This window comes from Puma concolor, chromosome B4 (genome assembly GCF_028749965.1).
Source record: "Puma concolor isolate L17-30 chromosome B4, mPumCon1.1.hap2, whole genome shotgun sequence".
In the NCBI taxonomy this organism is placed as follows: Eukaryota; Metazoa; Chordata; class Mammalia; order Carnivora; family Felidae; genus Puma; species Puma concolor.
The window spans coordinates 25,732,472-25,750,565 of NC_141673.1; the positions used below are offsets into that span (position 1 = coordinate 25,732,472).

Consider the following 18,094-nt stretch of genomic DNA (forward strand, 5'->3'; position numbering starts at 1 on the left):
GTACTCTAAAATGGAAGAGGAATCGCACTCTACCTCTTGGAAATCTACAGGAGTTAATTCCTCAATTAGAAATTAGCTAGTCTGATACTGTCAAGATACCCTCATTCCTTCCCTCACCTCGCATGAAGTCCAACCAAAGAAAAGAGTGGCAAACATAAAGGAGTTTAATGCTAATCGTCAGTATTGTCAAATCATCCAATTTTGTCAATATTGAAGTACGGAGACAGCTTGCGCAGAAGCACCTCCTCTTGTCCCATCTACTTAACGTGTTCAAACCAACTGAGAAACCTTAATGATGTAGCTAACTGGCCTAGGTCTTAATCCACTTGTTTCAATGATGAACGTGGAGTTACTAATTTGATGCTTCATTGAGGTATTTATAATATCAACCTAAAGAGAACAGAGTTTAGAATCTCAAATTCACTAATCTGATGCTTCACTGAAGTATTGATAGTATCCACATAAAGAGAAGAGTTTAGAATCTCAAATTCACTAAATTTGAAAACATATTTATTCAACTCACTGCCATTCCAAAATAATTTAGTAAAACATCAAGTTACTGATGAAAAAGCTTGATTTCATATTCCCAATTTGATTATATACCTAGTCTTTTATTGATCATATTGATTTTGTGTCTAGAAGAAAAAGCACTATACTTGCTGAGAGATCCCTAAAATTAAAGCTGTAAGAATTACAGCTAAAATAAAAGTCGTAGTTCAAGAAAAAAGAGTCCCCTTCATTAAAATAACCTTTTACTCTGAAGTCAGTGCTTACCGTGATCACTAAATAGAAGTTGCTTCCACTTCTGCCTTTCTGCCTCCGATGCTTTAAATCCCAGCACAGATTTTAGTTCTTGGAGTACCCTCTTGGATTCTTCATGCTCACGCTTCTGTCTGTCTCTGTCTTCTTGAGACAAGTAATAAAAATCATCCTTTCTGAAATCACTGTCCATATCTATATCGTCTACGTAAGCTTCTAATTCCTGAAAATGAATAAAGAAAAAGCACTTTACTTCAAGCAGACAATTTTCTAGTAGCATTCATTACCTTGTACCTACTCATCTCCAAGATTAAACAATGAAGACTCTTGGCACAGGTCACTAAAGCAAAGGTGGGCAAACAAAGCAAACATATTATTATAGGTAAATTGAAGTCTTAAAAAAACTTAGCAGTTGATAATGAAAGGGACCGTGGATAAGAAAGTTTAATAACTTCAATCATTATTTTTCTGCTCTGATACCATCCTGTAGATCTAGTTAATATTATAGTTATTAGCTCTGCCAAAACAAATCAAAATTAGAAGGGCTGGTGGTTTGGGGAAGTGGTCAGGTATATTAGCCTTCTTGTGGCTGTATTTGTGGTTCTTTCTGACTTCCCAGGAGGTTTGAACACTATTCCTAGAATTGGGGAATACCTCATCTTATGGTTCTTCTTATCACTAAGACACAGACGAGGCCCCTTGCTTACCCAGCCTCCCTTGCAGTTATGATTCAGGCAAATGACTCGGGATCCTCTAATCATATGTATATAGATCAGATCGGACCCAGAAGTTTGTTACAAGGGAAGCAGGCGTTTTAAGGAATCCACTCTGGCAAGAATGGTGGCAGATCAAGTTTCCAGAGGTAGAGGTTCTGAAGGTAGTTTTTATTATTCAGCAATGATGGAGCGAGTGACAATGTCTGCAACCAGTGACTGGGCAATGATGTTGCTGGAACTGGAACAGTTCTTTTGAGTAAATTGGGCTGTTTACCCCATCCTAGTTCAAACATAACTATGAGGCCCTCAGAGATATTCTGTCAGTCACCTCCTGGTTTTTTAAACAAATTTCTTGTTTGTTAAACAGATTGGTCTCCCTTTGCAATTAAGAATGCTGAGTAGACAATATGACTGAAGGAAAAAAAGTTTTCCTTAGGATAAACAAAATAAATCTTTGTCAGTATCGAAAGAAATCATTGAAAAATTGGTTTTTTTAAGCAAGGTATAACATACATGCTGCCAAATACACAAATCTTAAGTGTACAGGATTTTTACATATGTATACAGTCTGGTAACCACCACTCACATTTCCAGTATTGTAGAAGGCACCTTTGCCAATGCATTAATTTTTAAGGTATTTAATCACTTTTAAGTGTCTAAGAAATAGACAGTAAGATACAAATAACATGAAAACTTGCTGGTAGGGGCACCCGGGTGGCTCAGTTGGCTGAAAGTCTGACTTTGGCTCAGGTCATGGTCTCACCATTTGTGAGCTCAAGCCCCGCATCAGGTTTGGTGCTGTCAGCACAGGGCCTGCGTGGGATCCTCTGTCCCCTTTTCTCTCTCTGCCCCTCCTCCACTCATTCATTCATTCATTCTCTCTCTTTCTGTCTCTCTCTCCCTCACCCCTCTTTGTCAAAAATAAATAAAATATTAAAGAAAAAAATCTTTATAAAAATTTGCTGGTAGATTCAGTGGATTCAAACTCAAGGTACTAAGAATTAATGATTTGTTATCAGTTCAATATATTGTGTGGTAATTTTGAAGCTCATTACAAACATAAATTTAACAACTTAGTCAGTAATGATCCACACCACTTACAGAGATAGATAGGTAAACTCTGTATGGGAAACTCTTCTTTAGGGGGAAGAAAACAGCAATTATCACCATTACCTGCTCCTCCGGGATTGGATCTTTGTCCGCGATGTGTAGAGTTGGCTGCGTCAAAGGTACCACAGTACAATGTGGGTTTTCACACACCGTTTCAGGCTTGCCTTAAAAAGCAATAAGCCACACAGAAATGAGTGAACATCGAATTAAAAAAAAAAAACATTTTTAGTACTAATATTTTGCCAATTTCATAGTCTGGCATTCTAATTATAACTTTCAATTTATAAAAAAATTAAGGATGTTAAAGTTAACAATGGTAATAGCGGTAGATTTACAATGTAAGTTAAACTCTCAGAGGAGAAACTTGTTTTCCTCTCCCTTCTTCACCTCACCATAGTATCTGGTTCACAACAGGTACTTCCTCTCTAAATACTCGCTAAACAAATCAACTTTTGTTCATGGCATGGGAAATCTCAAGACAGACCATCACTCTTCCCCACAAAAAATAAACTTCAATCTTACATTTCCCTTATATTATTTTTACTCTCAGAAGTTAGACTTGGAAATGGGTTTCACAAGTCATAGCTTGAAAAGATCACCCAGGTGTTAACTTTAATTACTTAACATTGGTATTTGGTATCTAACCATGGGGTTCTCATATTCTCATACCTAGCTCTCTACCTTCCAACATTATCTCTCTACTTAAAAAGAAGTAGGCTTGGGCACCTGGGTGGCTCAGTTGGTTAAGCATCTGACTCTTGGTTTTGGCTCAGGTCATGATCTGTTTGTGAGTTAGAGCCCTGTGTTGGGCTCTACGCTGACAGTGTGGAGCCTGCTTGGGATTGTCTCCCTCTCTCTCTCTCTGCCCCTCCCCTGCTCACTCATTCTCTCTCAAAATAAATAAATAAACATTAAAAAGAAGTAGGCTTTAGGGGTGCATAAGTGGTTCAGTCAATTGAGTGTCCGACTCTTGGTTTTGGCTTAGGTATTACCTCACGGTTCGTGAGACTTCGGCTCTGTGCTGACAGTGCAGGGCCTGCTTGGGATTCTCTCTCCCTCTCTCTCTCTGGCCCTGCCCATGCTTGCTCACTCAGTCCCTCTCTCTCTCTCTCTCAAAATAAATAAACTTAAAAAAGAATTAGGCTTTAGACATCTAGATTTCTACCTTTTAAAAGTAATGACAGATAACTGGTTGGGACCAGAGTTAGGGGAGACTCCTGGCTGTCAAGGGCTAGTGTGGACAAAGCAAGCTGGACTGGAATGAGATAGGATGGGAAGGACTCTCACTAGGTGTGAGTCAGCAGCAATGTGGCTTAGGAGACAGTCCATATTATCAGGTGATTGCTTACATACAAGGCATTGAATAAGTAAGTTAATACCGAAGATAATGAGAGCCAAGTTTCTCATGGTGGTACAAATATACAGAGGGAGAAGTACAGGAAGAACCATGGAACTGATTTGGAGGTATCGATGTGAACCCATGGTTTATAACATATATGGACAGATGTAGGAATATGTATGTATAAGTATATACACAGATATATTTCACTGTCCTCTACACTGAAAATTGGTAAAAACAAGAACATCCCAGTGGCTGTGAGCATACTTAGCACCCACAAGGGGCACCCCTTAGGGCTAGGGGCAAGTAAAGTATAAAGAAGTGATCAAAAAATGACACAAACTTTAAATGGGTTCCCTCTGGTCAAACTTTGTACAATTTGAGCAACAAAATAACAAATTATGATCCACAGAATAAAATAAGAATCCATACATTCATATTGATATAAATAAGCAGAAAAGGGGGATGCTTTGGCTCACAATAGAATGCCAACTAGTAAGTATAAAAGGAAAAATGGAATTAGAAAATTACCATCTGGCAACCATCACAATAATATCTAATTCAAGCAAGATCCACAAATGGATGCTAAAACTAGTGGGGGGAAAACATTTAAGCTATTTTCTTTTACTCAATAAAATTCACTCTTGTTGGTATATAATTTTATGAGTTTAGACAAATTAGAGTCATATAACCACTATCACCACAACTAAGATAGAGAACAGTTCCTTCACCTCAAAACATTTCTTATGTTATTCATCTCTCCATATCCAACTCCCAATAACCATTGGTATGTTTGCTGTTCCCATGAAATTTTACTGTTTTAAGAATGTCATTTAAATGGGATCATAGACTATGTAGTGATTAACACAACGCATTAGTGATTCCTCCGTCTTGATGTATCAGTAGTTCATTTCTTCTTTTTTTGCTGAGCACTATTCCTTGTGTGGATGGATAGAACAGTTCATCTATTCACCAGCTGAAGGACACTTGGTCTGCTTCTAGTTTTTAGTGATTATGAATAAAGCCATTATAAACATTTGTTTATAGATTTTCATGTGAACATTAAATTTTTATATCTTGTGAGTAAATATCTGGAATACTAGTGCATCATATAGATTGTATATGCTTAATAGTGAGTAAATATTTGGTGAAGAAAGGATATTTATATAACCTCAGGATATTTTTTTTTAATAAAATACTTATCATGAAAGACAAGAAAAGCTAAAGTGAATGAAGAGCATAAAAGCTAAATGCCATGTGTAATCTGGACATATAGCATTACTATTGTATCAATCAGTGAAATTAGAATGGGATCTGTGGATTAGAAAGCAATTTATATCAGTGCTCATGTCTTCATTTTGGTGGTATATTGTGGGTATGTAGGAGAATGTCCATTTTTCAAAAATGCAAACAGAAAATTTAGGGGTAATGTGGTCTCATGTCTGCATCTTACTCTCAAATGGTTCAGAATAATACTACCAAAAGAGGGGCACCTGGGTGGCTCAGTCGGTCGAGCGTCCAACTTCAGCTCAGGTCATGATCTCGCAGTTTGTGAGTTTGAGCCCCATGTCAGGCTCTGTGCTGACAGCTCAGAGCCTGGAGCCTGCTTCAGATTCTGGGTCTCCCTCTCTCTCTGCCCCTCCCTGCTCATGCTCACTCTCTCTCAAAAATAAATAAACATTAAAAAAAAAAATACTACCAAAAGAATTTATACATGGATACATAAGGAGGTAAGGCCAATATGGCAGAATGTCAACAACTGAGGAATATGGATGAAGGGTACCGTGAGCTATGGTGATACCTCTGTAGTTTTAAAATAACTTAAAAAAGAGCTAACAGCTAGGGCACCTGGGTGGCTCAGGTGGTTGAGCATCCAACTCTTGATTTTGGCTCAGGTCATGATCTCACGGTTTGTGAGTTTGAGCCCTGTGGTGGGCTCTGCAGGGGCCTCCTTGGGATTCTCTCTCTCTTTCTCTCTGCCCTTCCCTCGCTTGCATGAGCATGCATGCGTGAGCACTCTCTCTCTCAAAATAAACAAATGAACATTAAAAAAAACCAGCTAACAGCTAAATAAATCACCTGCTTCTTAAAAAATATCATATAAATATTTTATTCAAAGTTGTATAGCCATGGCCACTATAAGTGTTTTACGGAGAAAAGTTTGAAAATGACTTGTATCTTAATTCTTATCACTATCACCTATAAGCAAAAGCCACATATGGAGAACATAATGACTTATCACCAGCCCGATGATTTGGAGATAGTTTTGACAATTATGTTTAAGTGACTAAGATTCAGCATCTCAGAGTATGCTAAGGGAAGGGATGAATGGGATGTATCTTTTAATACCCAGTGGTGTTCTGAATGTTTCCATTTGAAGAAAATGTACTCAAAAGCTCTAGACTTAAGTCACATCAGAAAGTTTAACATGCATAAATATTTGCACATATTAAAAATCCTTGGCAAATTTACCCTTTGAAGAAAAAAATTACTTGCCAATTACATTTTAGATATAAAGGAAATCTATTGGTGATGTATCAGTAATTAGCATGTTAACATTTCCTTTGAATAAAGTTAATACTTTCCCTATGTAAAGACTTATTCAGCTTCTTAAAGACATTGAAGTATTACAGATCTAGCTGGAAACAAAAAAATGACTAACAGGATGATAAAGCATTAATCATCTTTGCCAGCAATACAATTTCTATACATAAATCTGATTAACTTTATCATAAAGGTCCAAGGGATAAACATGGTATTGTTTGGTAGCACAAGTTCAGAAATTAATATGCCAAATATTTACAATGAATTAGTGATTAGTAAAAATGGGTCAAATTAAAGCAGTTTCGCATAAAATTTCAAGATTGCCCATTTGCATAGCAATACAAAGCATTCCAATGTTACCATTAAATAATGGCATTTAATACATTTTAGACTCTTAATAACAAGTATGCAGTGCCACCTATTATAGCATTTATTTATCATTTATGAATGGCTGAAGTATTTTATCTTAAAAGCAAGATTCAACTTCTGGCCCCTAACTATCAAACTCATTATTACACTAATGGGAAAAGAGTTTCTAAAAGTTCTAATTATGGAATACTACCTATTAAAATCTATCCCTTCATTTAAGTTCATTATTATTATTTTTAATGTTTATTTATGTTTGAGAGAGAGAGAGAGAGACAGAGCACAAGTGGGGAAGCCACAAAGAGAGAGGGAGACACAGAATCTGAAGCAGGCTCGTCAGCACTGAGCCAACGCGGGGCTCAAACTCACGGACCGCAAGATCATGACCTGAGCCAAAGTCAGACACTTAACCAACTGAGCCACCCAGGTGCCCCTCACTGAAGTTTTTGAAAAGGAGGTTTACGATTCAGAGAACTTTCAAAATATATTCACTTACTGTTTACAAAGTAAGAGCCAGACTATATATTCAGTGTCAGTTTGTATGTATAAGTTCAACTTTCTTTTAGTAAATTAAGTTTTGTCATGTCGCTTTCATCGTGGAGATGAGAAATCTACCTAATAAAACCCTACTGGAGTGGAGTAAGCATGTCTGACAAGTGTGTATGAAAGGAAGCACTCATTGGTACCTTTCCTATCTGTGTTTCTTCGGAGCAGTCGGTCCACTTGAGAAATGGCCTCTTCCCAGCAATTGTTGCTCGCCTGAACATGGGGCTGAATCAACTTCAACTTCTGTTCTAGGATTTGATAAGATTCTGATACTAGTTCTTGTGTTTCTTTAGTACAAACAAGCTTTTCAAGTTCATCTTCAAGAATTATTACCCTGAGTAATAAAGAAAAACAGAAACTGATTTCTAAAATATTAAGTGGAAAATTTATAACTCACAGGACTTATTTAAGAAATAAGCTTAAAAGATGAAGTTCTGGAGACGGAAAGTGGTGATGGTTCCATAACAATGTATGTTTACTTTTTTAGGCCACTAAATTGTACACTTAAAAATGATTAAATAATACATTTCATGTTACGTGTATTTTATCATAATGTTGTAAAAAGCTTATAAAGAGTATCACCTATTTATTCAACAATATTTCTTTTACATATATGAGGCATTTTATGAGCTGAAATGATAAATTAACCTCATTTCATACTTAATAGGAAAAATAGCTAAATCAGGGAAATTATGCATTATAGAGAAATATAATACAATATCATAAAAAGTTATAACTAACATTTTATTTCCATTTTACAGATGAGGAATTAGGTCCAGAGAGTTAAAGAAACTTGCCCAGAGTTATACAGCTGTTAGCTGTAAATATGGGCTGAAGCTAAGCCCCAAAGTATAATACCACAGAAAGATAGTGTTATAAGAATTCAGAAGAGGGGGAAGGTGCTACCAGCTATGGGTACAGACAGGGAACAGCTAAGGAAAAGGTACTTTTGAGGAAGCATTGAAGGATGGATAAAATGTGAACATGTACAAAAGATGAGAAAGTTCATTCTAAATGGTATATGGGAAAAGGCATTTATGCAGTTTGTTTGGACTGAAGGAAAAGAATGAGAAGGACTGAAAAGCAGACTATAATAGAGTTATAGCAAATTCTCTCAATAGAATGTTTTACAGACTTCAGTCTCTGCTGCTTGTACTCCGTAACCAGTGAAGATGTTTAAGGGAGAAAGCAAATATATGCCTCAGAAACATTAATCTGGCAGGGAGCTCTCTGGAGGCAGGGAGAACAGTTAAAGGGTTAATGCCCTAGTATCAGCAACTGGGAAAAGCAATGGGGACAAGTGAGGAGGAGGAGTGAAACACAAAACAAATGTTTTTGGAAGTGTTCAGACAACACTTCTAAAAAATTTTGTGTAGCTGTGCTATAGAGCAAATCAGAGATGATGGTTTGTGACCGGTATACTGTTTGAAAGGTGACGTATAGTAGCATATATAGAATATTTCATTTTTAAGCTGGAGACATCCTTCCCATGCATAATCCACAATCTCTGCCCGAGGCACAAAGCCCCTCTTGTTCATGTCCATCCAGTGCGGCCTTTCTTCCCTGAGCCATCCTCCCTCACTCTAATGCATTCCATTATGTCTTGTGTAGTTCTGATTCTACTGCCAAAAATTAATTCTTTAGAGACTCTAGCTTTGCCCAATACAACCTTTCCACTGAAATTTTTTCCTGACAAAGGCCCGACCTTTGTTGCCCACTCAAGTAGAGATTGCCTTGTCTCCCATACTCCCTGTGGGAGATAAGACTGAGTCAGGTTAGCATTCATTCATCTGCTTTCTTAGAATAGCAGCTAGAGACCAGCTCAGACAGTAAACAGATGGGTAAAAACTTACCTTCTCAAAATGTTTTTCTCACCTTAATTTCCTATTTTTATTCATCATATCCTTCCTCACTCCAGTGAACTAGCCCTTTGATTTTACTGAGACTTCAAATGCTTTTGACTTGTTTTGTTCTATTTTGATCTTACAAAACGGACTCCTGCCCTCCCCTTCTACTTCTTGCCTGGTATCCAGGGTTGAGTACATCAACTACAATCTCATCAACTCATTAAGTTCCTATGACCTTCCTGATTACCAACACAACATGAACCCAACCATCCATCTGATCCAGCCCTACACTGCAAGTATCCGTTACAGAAAAATTTCACTGGAGTGACTGGATCCTACATTTGACCAAGGCAGAGTACCAATAATACCAGGCAAAGTAGAAGATAAACAAATATAAACTATGGACCCTGCACTTTACTATTCAACTGGGGCCAAAAAAGTTGGTCCTCTGATGTAGAAAATGTCCAAATATGCTTTATTTTTAAAAATTGCAATATGTTATTCTTCAACTATATATAACAATACCTCTTAAAACTTACTGTTCCAGTGCTGGCAGATACTTTTCTTAGACCGCAGGCTCCAGTTTAAGAGCCCCACTTAAAAAGAGTTAAAACAAGCTCAGTTTTCATAAACATCTCCATTTCAGCTCTCAAACAGAATGAACACCTGCTTTTGTCCTATGTTTCTAGGTTCTGGGCTGAAATCAGACAAAGTGAAAACGACAAATGACTCCCCAAATCATTCTTTCTCTGCTACATTCATAGCTATAAACTATCCTTCATGCTGCATGTCTTAATTTTGCTGCTACCTTCCAGTTAGGACACAAGCCAATCATCACAATGGCAGGAGAATGAAGCTTGCTGAACATGGGTACATTTTCTTATTTGGCTTCTAAACTTACTCATTCAGCAATGCCTTCAGATGGAGCTGAAAGCTGCGTACTGCTGTGTGAACGTTATTCAGTTCTCTTGACTTCTGCTGAGTCTTGGATAAACGCTGTGGTACTGACTGGTGCTGAGTTTCAAAGTACCGATAAAACTCATAGCTGCGTTTAAGCTCTTCCAAACAGGCAGAATGAGCATGAGGTAGACCTTGAGTCACATCAGATAAAATACAATGAGGCAAAAGTGCTGGAGTAAGTAAGGGCCCAGGAGGTGAATTAGCTGTAGAAAGTAATAGGGCTAACCGTCTGAAGAACTCTGAACTCTGTGCCACCCAGAGTTGAAACAAAACCTAGAAAGAAAACGGGACTACATCAATAAAAAAAACTGATCAAAATTCAAAACAAACCAATAATTTGTTTATCTTAACTTCTGGTTAAATTTCTCACTTTATCCTAAGTAATGAATACGGACGGCTGAGCTTGAACTAACCCTCAAGACTGGCTGAGAATGTTTGATCAAATTATGTAGTCATGGCATGTGGGAACTTCTAATACCAATATAGCTTGTAATACCAGTATATATTTTAGAACAGTTCTAACCCAGAAAAGTAGTGTTGATAATGAGATACATCTATTGTAAATGAATATTCCTTGATGAATTATTTACAAATTTGACACAAAGTAGGAAAGAAGACAGTAGGAATAATGGACCTGTAGAAGTCCAAAGAAATGAGTCAGTGATACATCCAGAGTTTAGGATTCAAAATTATACCATTATTTTGGCTTAGAAAATAGGTAAGAAATAACATAGGAGTGCATGGGTACCTCAGCCGGTTCAGCGTCTGACTTCAGCTCAGGTATTAATCTCAGTTTCTGAGTTTGAAGCCTGCACTGGGTGAGCTCAAGCCCCGCTTCAGGTGAGCCTCACTTCTCTTTCTCTCTCCCTGCCCCTTGTGGGATTCTCTCTGCCACTTTTCTCTGCCCCTTGCTCACTTGTGCCCTCTTTATCCCTCTCTCAAAAAGCCAAAAATAAAAATAAAATTACTACTGGAATCTTACCACATACACTGTTTTTCTAACTTGCTTTATTTTGTTTCTTCCATCGTACAATTTTTCGACTACTAATCCCAAAGAATTTGCCAATCTCATGTTACTTAGCTTTTAATTTGTTTCCAATATTTGCTGTTGTAGTAATATCATGGACATATTTCGAGTATATTCTGATTACTTATCTTTAAGCTTAAGATTACTGAAGAATACAGTATCTTTCTGAAGATTGGTATTTATTAACTGCTAAAGTGAGCCAATCTATACTTTTATTAATAGTGTGTGACTACTGATCTTCACAGATAATGAATATTATCAACTTTCAATAACCTTGGCAAAATGTCTACTTATTACTAACGAGATTGAATTGGCTTTTTTTTTTTTTTTTTTAGAGAGAGCGAGTGAGCGAGCGAGCAAGAGCATGTATGAGTGGCGGAGAGGGGCAGAGGGAGAAGAGAGAATCTTAAGCAGGCTCCATGCTCAGCGCAGAGCCTGACACAGGGCTCAAATCCCGCAACCCTACGGTCACGACCTGAGCCAAAGTCAAGAGTCAGACGCCCAACTGACTGAGCCATCCAGACGCTCTGAAACTGAATTGGCCACTTCTAGTTCTTCCTTTGTGAAACCAGTTCATGCACCACCTATCTTGTCTAGATTTAACATAACTTAGTGCTCTTTATATAGAAAGAATTCTATCTACCTTTGTTAAAAATCATTGCAATTTTTTTCATTTAGAAGCTTAATTCTTATATAGTCAAATATATCCTTTTATGTAGATTTTCCAAGGGAAGGTACAGATCTTATATGCTGTTTACCCATGTTTGTTAAAACAAGTAGTCATAAAGTCACTCATGCTGGTTTTCTATTAATGTAAACTCACTATCTATAACTCTGATTTAAGGCAAGATATGCTTACAGTAAGAATTTTAAGTATTTTGATATCAGAATATAAGGATCTCCTCATTCAATCTTTATGATGCTCTCAACTTTTAAAGACAGCATCACATACATCAGGAAGGCTATTATGATGACGGTTCAGCAAGGGACCGGTGTCCCATTTACATTCAGATAGCACAGGCACAATCGGAGTGCAACTGTCTTTTCTTCAGCCCTTTCCACAGGCAGAGTACCTTCAAAGCAGGAAGGCTGAAGCCATCTGTAAGGTCATGTGCTTCCTCTTCTGAAATCTGCTCTTCACTAAGGCCCAGGCCCAGCTCCTTAAAAGGCACCACACAGATGTAGTTGGTTACATTGTCACTCTCAGAGTTCAGGGGGTAGGTTAAATTAAGTTAAGGCCTTTTCATTTAAAGTATAAAGGGTACAGTCATATCATCCCAAATTACCTTTACTCATCTTATCCTGAACTTTGACGGGAGGTGATTAATATCCATTAAAAAAAAAAGAAACCAATCTTAAAATCTACTATATTAACAAACCTCAGGTATCTTACTACTAGTATACATGTGAATAAAATACCTTCATCTCTAAACAGTTAAAAGTTCAACTCTTTACAAGTGCTAACGTGCTAACTTAGTTATTTTTGACAAGTACCTTTTGAAACTGTATTGTGTACTTCGCTGTATCGTGGCTCAGGCCCTTTCTACACTACAGTACATACTTTTCTCTTCTTCCCAGTGCACAGGCTGCAGAACACCATTAGCACTAAGCCTGTTCTATCTAGGTTGTCCCACTCAGACTACTGGCCTGTTTCCTCTTTCTCTTCCTCATGGGCATCTATCAGCTTAATATGTGATTTTTTCCGCCTTCAACAGTTTTTATAAAGAATATATCCATACAATTCCTTGGGGTGCCTGGGTGGCTCAGTTGGTTAAGCGTCCGACTTCGGCTCAGGTCATGATCTCACGGTCTGTGAATTCGAGCCCCGCGTCGGGCTCTGTGCTGACAGCTCAGAGCCTGGAGCCCATTTCAGATTCTGTGTCTCCCTCTCTCTCTGCCCCTCCCCTGTTCATGCTCTGTCTCTCTCTGTCTCAAAAATAAATAAACATTAAAAAAAAAATTAAAAAAAAAAAGAATATATCCATACAATTCCTAATACTGAACTATTTTTATATTTCCAGCATACTCTTATTTGATCATATAATATCTTAATATAGTGCTATCGCAAATATATAAATATTTCACTTAAATATTTTGTATCTCCATCTGTGAGATTGGTCTAGTTTTTTCTTCTTTATAATACATGTTTTGGTATTGCAATTACAGAATCTTCATAAATAAAATGAGGTAGTAGAGGCTTCCTAACCTTTCCTATGGTCTGAAATAGTTTTTTAAAAAAACTATAAAACCATCTGAACCTGGTAGTTAAAATTTCCTTTATTCATTTAATTTTTAAACATGTAATATATTCACAGGATTGAAAATTCATAAGGTATAAAAAAATTCATAAGGTATTAAGGGGCACCGTAAAAACTGCTTCCTACCCCTGTCCCTTAGCTACCTCATTCCCCTAGCTAAAGGCACAGACGATAACTGTGATTAGTATCTCTCAAGATAACCTGTGTGTCTCTTTTTTTTTTTAAGTTTATTTTGAGAGAGAGAGAGAGAGCGAAAGAGAGCGAAAGAGAGCATGAGCAGGGGAGGAGCAGAAAGAGAGAGGGGAGACAGAGAATCCCAAGAGGGCTCTGTACTGTCAGCGTGGAACTGGATGCTGGGCTTGACCTCGCAAACCAGAAGATCATGATCTGAGCTGAAACCAAGAGTTGGACACTTAACCAGCTGAGATACCTAGGTGCCCCTTCTTGTGCACCTTTCAAGATACTTTATGCATGCATAAAAGCAAATCCAAATATAAATATGTATGTGGATATATACACATACACATATTCCCTCATATGTATTTATAATCTCCCATATATACAAATAGTCTCATATATATGTGTATGTGTGTATACATACACACTTTTACGCGTAATCGAAGGGTAGCATGAACAATGCTGTGCACTTCATTCTTTTTTTCAACAATTTGGATATCATTCCATAGTAGTGCATCAAGAACTTTATCACTTTTCTATACCTGCAAATTTTCCATTGTTTACATAAAATCAGGTGTTTTCCTTCTTTCTTTTTCTTTCTTTCTTTCGTTCTTTCTTTCTTTCTTTCTTTGTAAGTTTATTTGAGAGAGAGAAAGAGAGAGACAGGGAGAGAGAGAATGCATGGGGGAGGGGCAGAGAGCGAGGGGGACAGAGGATCCGAAGTGGGCTCTGTGCTGACAGCAGAGAGCACCATGTGGGGCTCAAACTCATGAACCATAAGATCATGACCTGAGCTGAAGTCAAACTTAACCCACTGAGCCACCCAGGTGCTCCCAGGTGTTTTCTTTTTTAAAAGTTGCTGCCACAAAGTTGTATATACAATCTCCTTATAATTATTTTAATTTCTTCCATATCTATGGTTATAGCTCTGTTACTAATTTTGTATATTTGTACTCTTTTTACTTTGACCAGACATGTGAGGGTTTATACTGTTTGGTCTTTTTGAAGAAATAGTTGGTGGATTCTTTTTTATTTTGATTCCTTAAGGTTTCTTGTGTGGTAAATATGTTCTGGTTCCTGCCTACCTCTGAATGTCACCTAATGCCCCAACTCCCAATTTACTGTGCTCCAGACATGATGGCCTTTTTGCTGTCCTCCAGTCCTGCTAAAATAACTCCTGTCACAAGATCTTTATACTCACTGGTCCGTCAAACTGGAACATGATCTTTCTCCTCATTACAATCTCATTTTATTTTATTTATTTATTTTAATTTTTTTGTGTTTATTTATTTTGAGAGAGACAGAGACAGAGTGGGTGGGGGAGGGGAAGAGAGAGAGGGAGACAGAGAATCCCAAGTAGGCTCTGCATGGTCAGCGCAGAGCCTGATGTGGGGCTCGAACCCATAAAACTGTGAGATCATGACCTGAGCCGAAATTAAGAGTCGGACACTTAACCGACTGAGCCACCCAGGCACCCCATAAATCTCATTTTAAATGTCAATTCTTTGGGAAGGCCTTCCCCTATCATCCAATCAAAAGCAGTAACTCACCAATCACTCTATCCTATTCTGCTGGGTTTTTATACAACAGATATGTGAAAATCTCACTTTTTTATTCATTACCTCATCCACAAGAAGGTAAGAGTCATGAGTACAATGATCTTGTTTGTCAAGCTAGAAGTATTCTGAGGCAGGGACCGTGTCTATTACGTGAACCATCATATATCTAGTGACTAGCATATTGCTTGGCACCGAGTTTATTCTCAATACTTGCTGAATGAGTAACTACTTGAAGTTCACATGCCATACTACCATACCCCTATTTTTTTCCCCTATCTTTGCTTCATTATACTTGAATGCAGACTTTTATTATCCTCAAGGTCAACTCCTTGAAAGCATTCTCTGACCCCTTAGGCCAAGTACATTGTCCTACTATGTTGGAAGGTACCCTGGGCACTTCTAGTGTATTATGAATTCCAGTTAATCTATTGAGTATACTCAAAAGTCTAGCACATAGCAGATGGGTATTCAGGCAGCATGGGAATTGAATGGACAAGTTCATGACTAAAAATAAAATGCTTTTAATTTCCAAAGAAGTCATACAGTTAAAAGAGTATATATATATATGTGTATATATATGTATGTATACATACATATATATATATATATATACACACACACACACATATTGAAAAGGTTTTAAGTCATAAGTCCTATTAAGGACACTTAATAAGTCCTATTAAGACACAACTTCACCTCTCACTAGTCGTGTAACACCAAGCAAATCACACAAAATGGAGATTTTATTTAGTTTTTTCATAAAATGGAGATAAGATCTAGCTGGAAAGGTATATACAAAGACATAATAAAGCACTCTGTAAACGTTAAAGCATATTTATCCATGCTACAGTACCCCAAATACTGAAGGTACAAAGAAGTATTTTTGTACTCTATTTACTCACAATTTAACTTATCTATGAATCTTAACTGAAATAAAGATCCTACACACCTTTATTTACTGATTAACAGAACTAATTTCCTGATTTAGTAAATGTAAGTGACTGACTTATTGTCATGCAGTCTGAGTGTTTATTACACACCAGGCACTGTCTAAGCACTTTATATGCACTAACTTATTTGATGTCAACAAAACCAAAGGAAGAGTATGTTGTTACTGCCATTTTTAAAATGAATAACACAAGGTACAGAAAGTTAAGAAACTTGCTTAAGGTCACCTAGGCAGTAATTGATAGAGCCAAAATTTAAACTTAGCCAATCTGACTTGAGAGCCTCTGTTTCTTCAAAGGGGAAGGATTTCCTGTTACCAGTTTATTTCCATGTCATGACGCAAATTTGTGTGTCCAGTAACTCTTAAAAATGTCAGACCTAGCAAAGCCAGGTTCTTCTGACTTTATTCTTTGGACCAGTAGAGGGAGGGCCTTCAAGTTTTTCCTCAGTTAAAACTGAGCCACACGAGAACAGAAAACCTTTTTTCCTGTCTGTTATTGTTATTCCCCCTAGACTGCATTTCCAGTTTTAAAATAGAAGTGATGATGGAAATTAGCTCCAAAACAGGCAATCTCAGTTCACACTTAACTTTTACAGGATGCAGCTATACTATCTATATATTCAGGACTCTGGAAGCATATTTATTCTTACATGAAGACAGAAAAGGATATTTTTTCAGCATATATAGGGTAGCGAGCCTTGCTGCTTGAAAGTTGGCTCTTACAGTTCTGTAGACAGCTTTCCGAAGACCGAGGAGATGCTGACTGGGATGCTGTCCAGCTTTATTAAATGGGCAAACAGCACTGACCCTGTCAAGCAAACTTGAAAAGTAAAATGTGATACAACTGTACAGGTGTCCTAAAGTTTTTGTTTTCTAAATCCCCAATTCTATTCAACTTAGAAAAAAACCTTTTTCATGGTTTTTATTAGAAAAAGACTGTAAATATCCCAGCTCAGGTCTCATAAATAGCCATTTCCCTGATACATGTATAGCCCCCCTCCAAAAAAGACAAATGAAAAATCAAAATCTCAAAGAGTAAAGGCTTCTTCTGATACGGGAAACAATATATTGTAGTCAAAATATGGTAGAAATGTAGAATACTTAGGTAAGACATTGCAACTTTTTGATACAGACACTCTACCTGGTAAAATATACTAAAGTGGTACTGCTTTACATTTAGTTTTTAAAACCTGTATCTACAGTAAGTATGAAAATTTTTACATTCTTAATATGCATTTACATATGTTCATCACTCATATTTTTGGTCACTTGTACAGAACAATGAAATACTGTATAGAAATACATTCTGTACATTCATAAAAGTAGGGTAAAATGACTTACCCACCTGCTGCCACTGGCACTTACCTACTCAAAATGAAGTAGGGGACGCAGAGAGATAACAGGACCAGTGGCCAACAGGGGAATGCAAGTAGAAAGGCAAAGGAAGGGTTACTAGGCAGTAGCATAGCTACTCTCCAAACTATTCAAGAGGAAGCACATTTCATAGTACTTTCCAAAAGATAAATGGGGAGTACCTATTTGCAACAATGATGTATAATATATCATGCTTTGATAAATGAAACATAGAATGATTTCATATTACATAGCTATTGGATAATAGTTTTTCCACCTAACCAGTAACCTCTCCCAGTAGCAATACAAAATATTGGAATTTATAAATTTCTTACAATATAACCACAAATTTGCAAAACAAGATATCTAAATCAAAACTTTTAAAATGTTAACCAAACCATAATGTATTCAGACATTAAAAATCTATAAAAAACAACAACAGAGGACAATGACTGATAGGCTTAATTTAAAATAAGGGAATGAGGCAAAGAATGGTTAAATTCTTCGCTAGAGAGGACAAATTAAGGCAGAACAACACAGCACATGTTTTCAATATATGGAACTCTTGTGTGCGCTCCATTTTA

General features: G+C 37.1%; 1 protein-coding gene across 11 annotated transcripts in view; it reads right to left on the minus strand.

Annotated features, from left to right (window-relative positions):
* The window catches only part of VEZT (vezatin, adherens junctions transmembrane protein), a 77,709-nt gene that overhangs the window by 19,402 nt on the left and 40,213 nt on the right, over positions 1 to 18,094 (minus strand). For 6 of the 11 annotated variants that reach the window (XM_086712610.1, XM_086712608.1, XM_086712616.1 and 3 more), the window contains 6 exons: positions 16,828 to 16,965; positions 12,288 to 12,435; positions 10,129 to 10,460; positions 7,521 to 7,714; positions 2,649 to 2,749; positions 775 to 982 (listed from right to left, as the gene is read on the minus strand). In XM_086712610.1, the coding sequence (XP_086568736.1) occupies positions 775 to 982; positions 2,649 to 2,749; positions 7,521 to 7,714; positions 10,129 to 10,460; positions 12,288 to 12,435; positions 16,828 to 16,965 (1,121 nt within the window). Of the gene's footprint in view, positions 1 to 774; positions 983 to 2,648; positions 2,750 to 7,520; positions 7,715 to 10,128; positions 10,461 to 12,287; positions 12,436 to 16,827; positions 16,978 to 18,094 lie in introns of all 11 variants that reach the window. The other 5 variants (XM_086712611.1, XM_086712609.1, XM_086712607.1 and 2 more) reach the window with 1 other exon arrangement.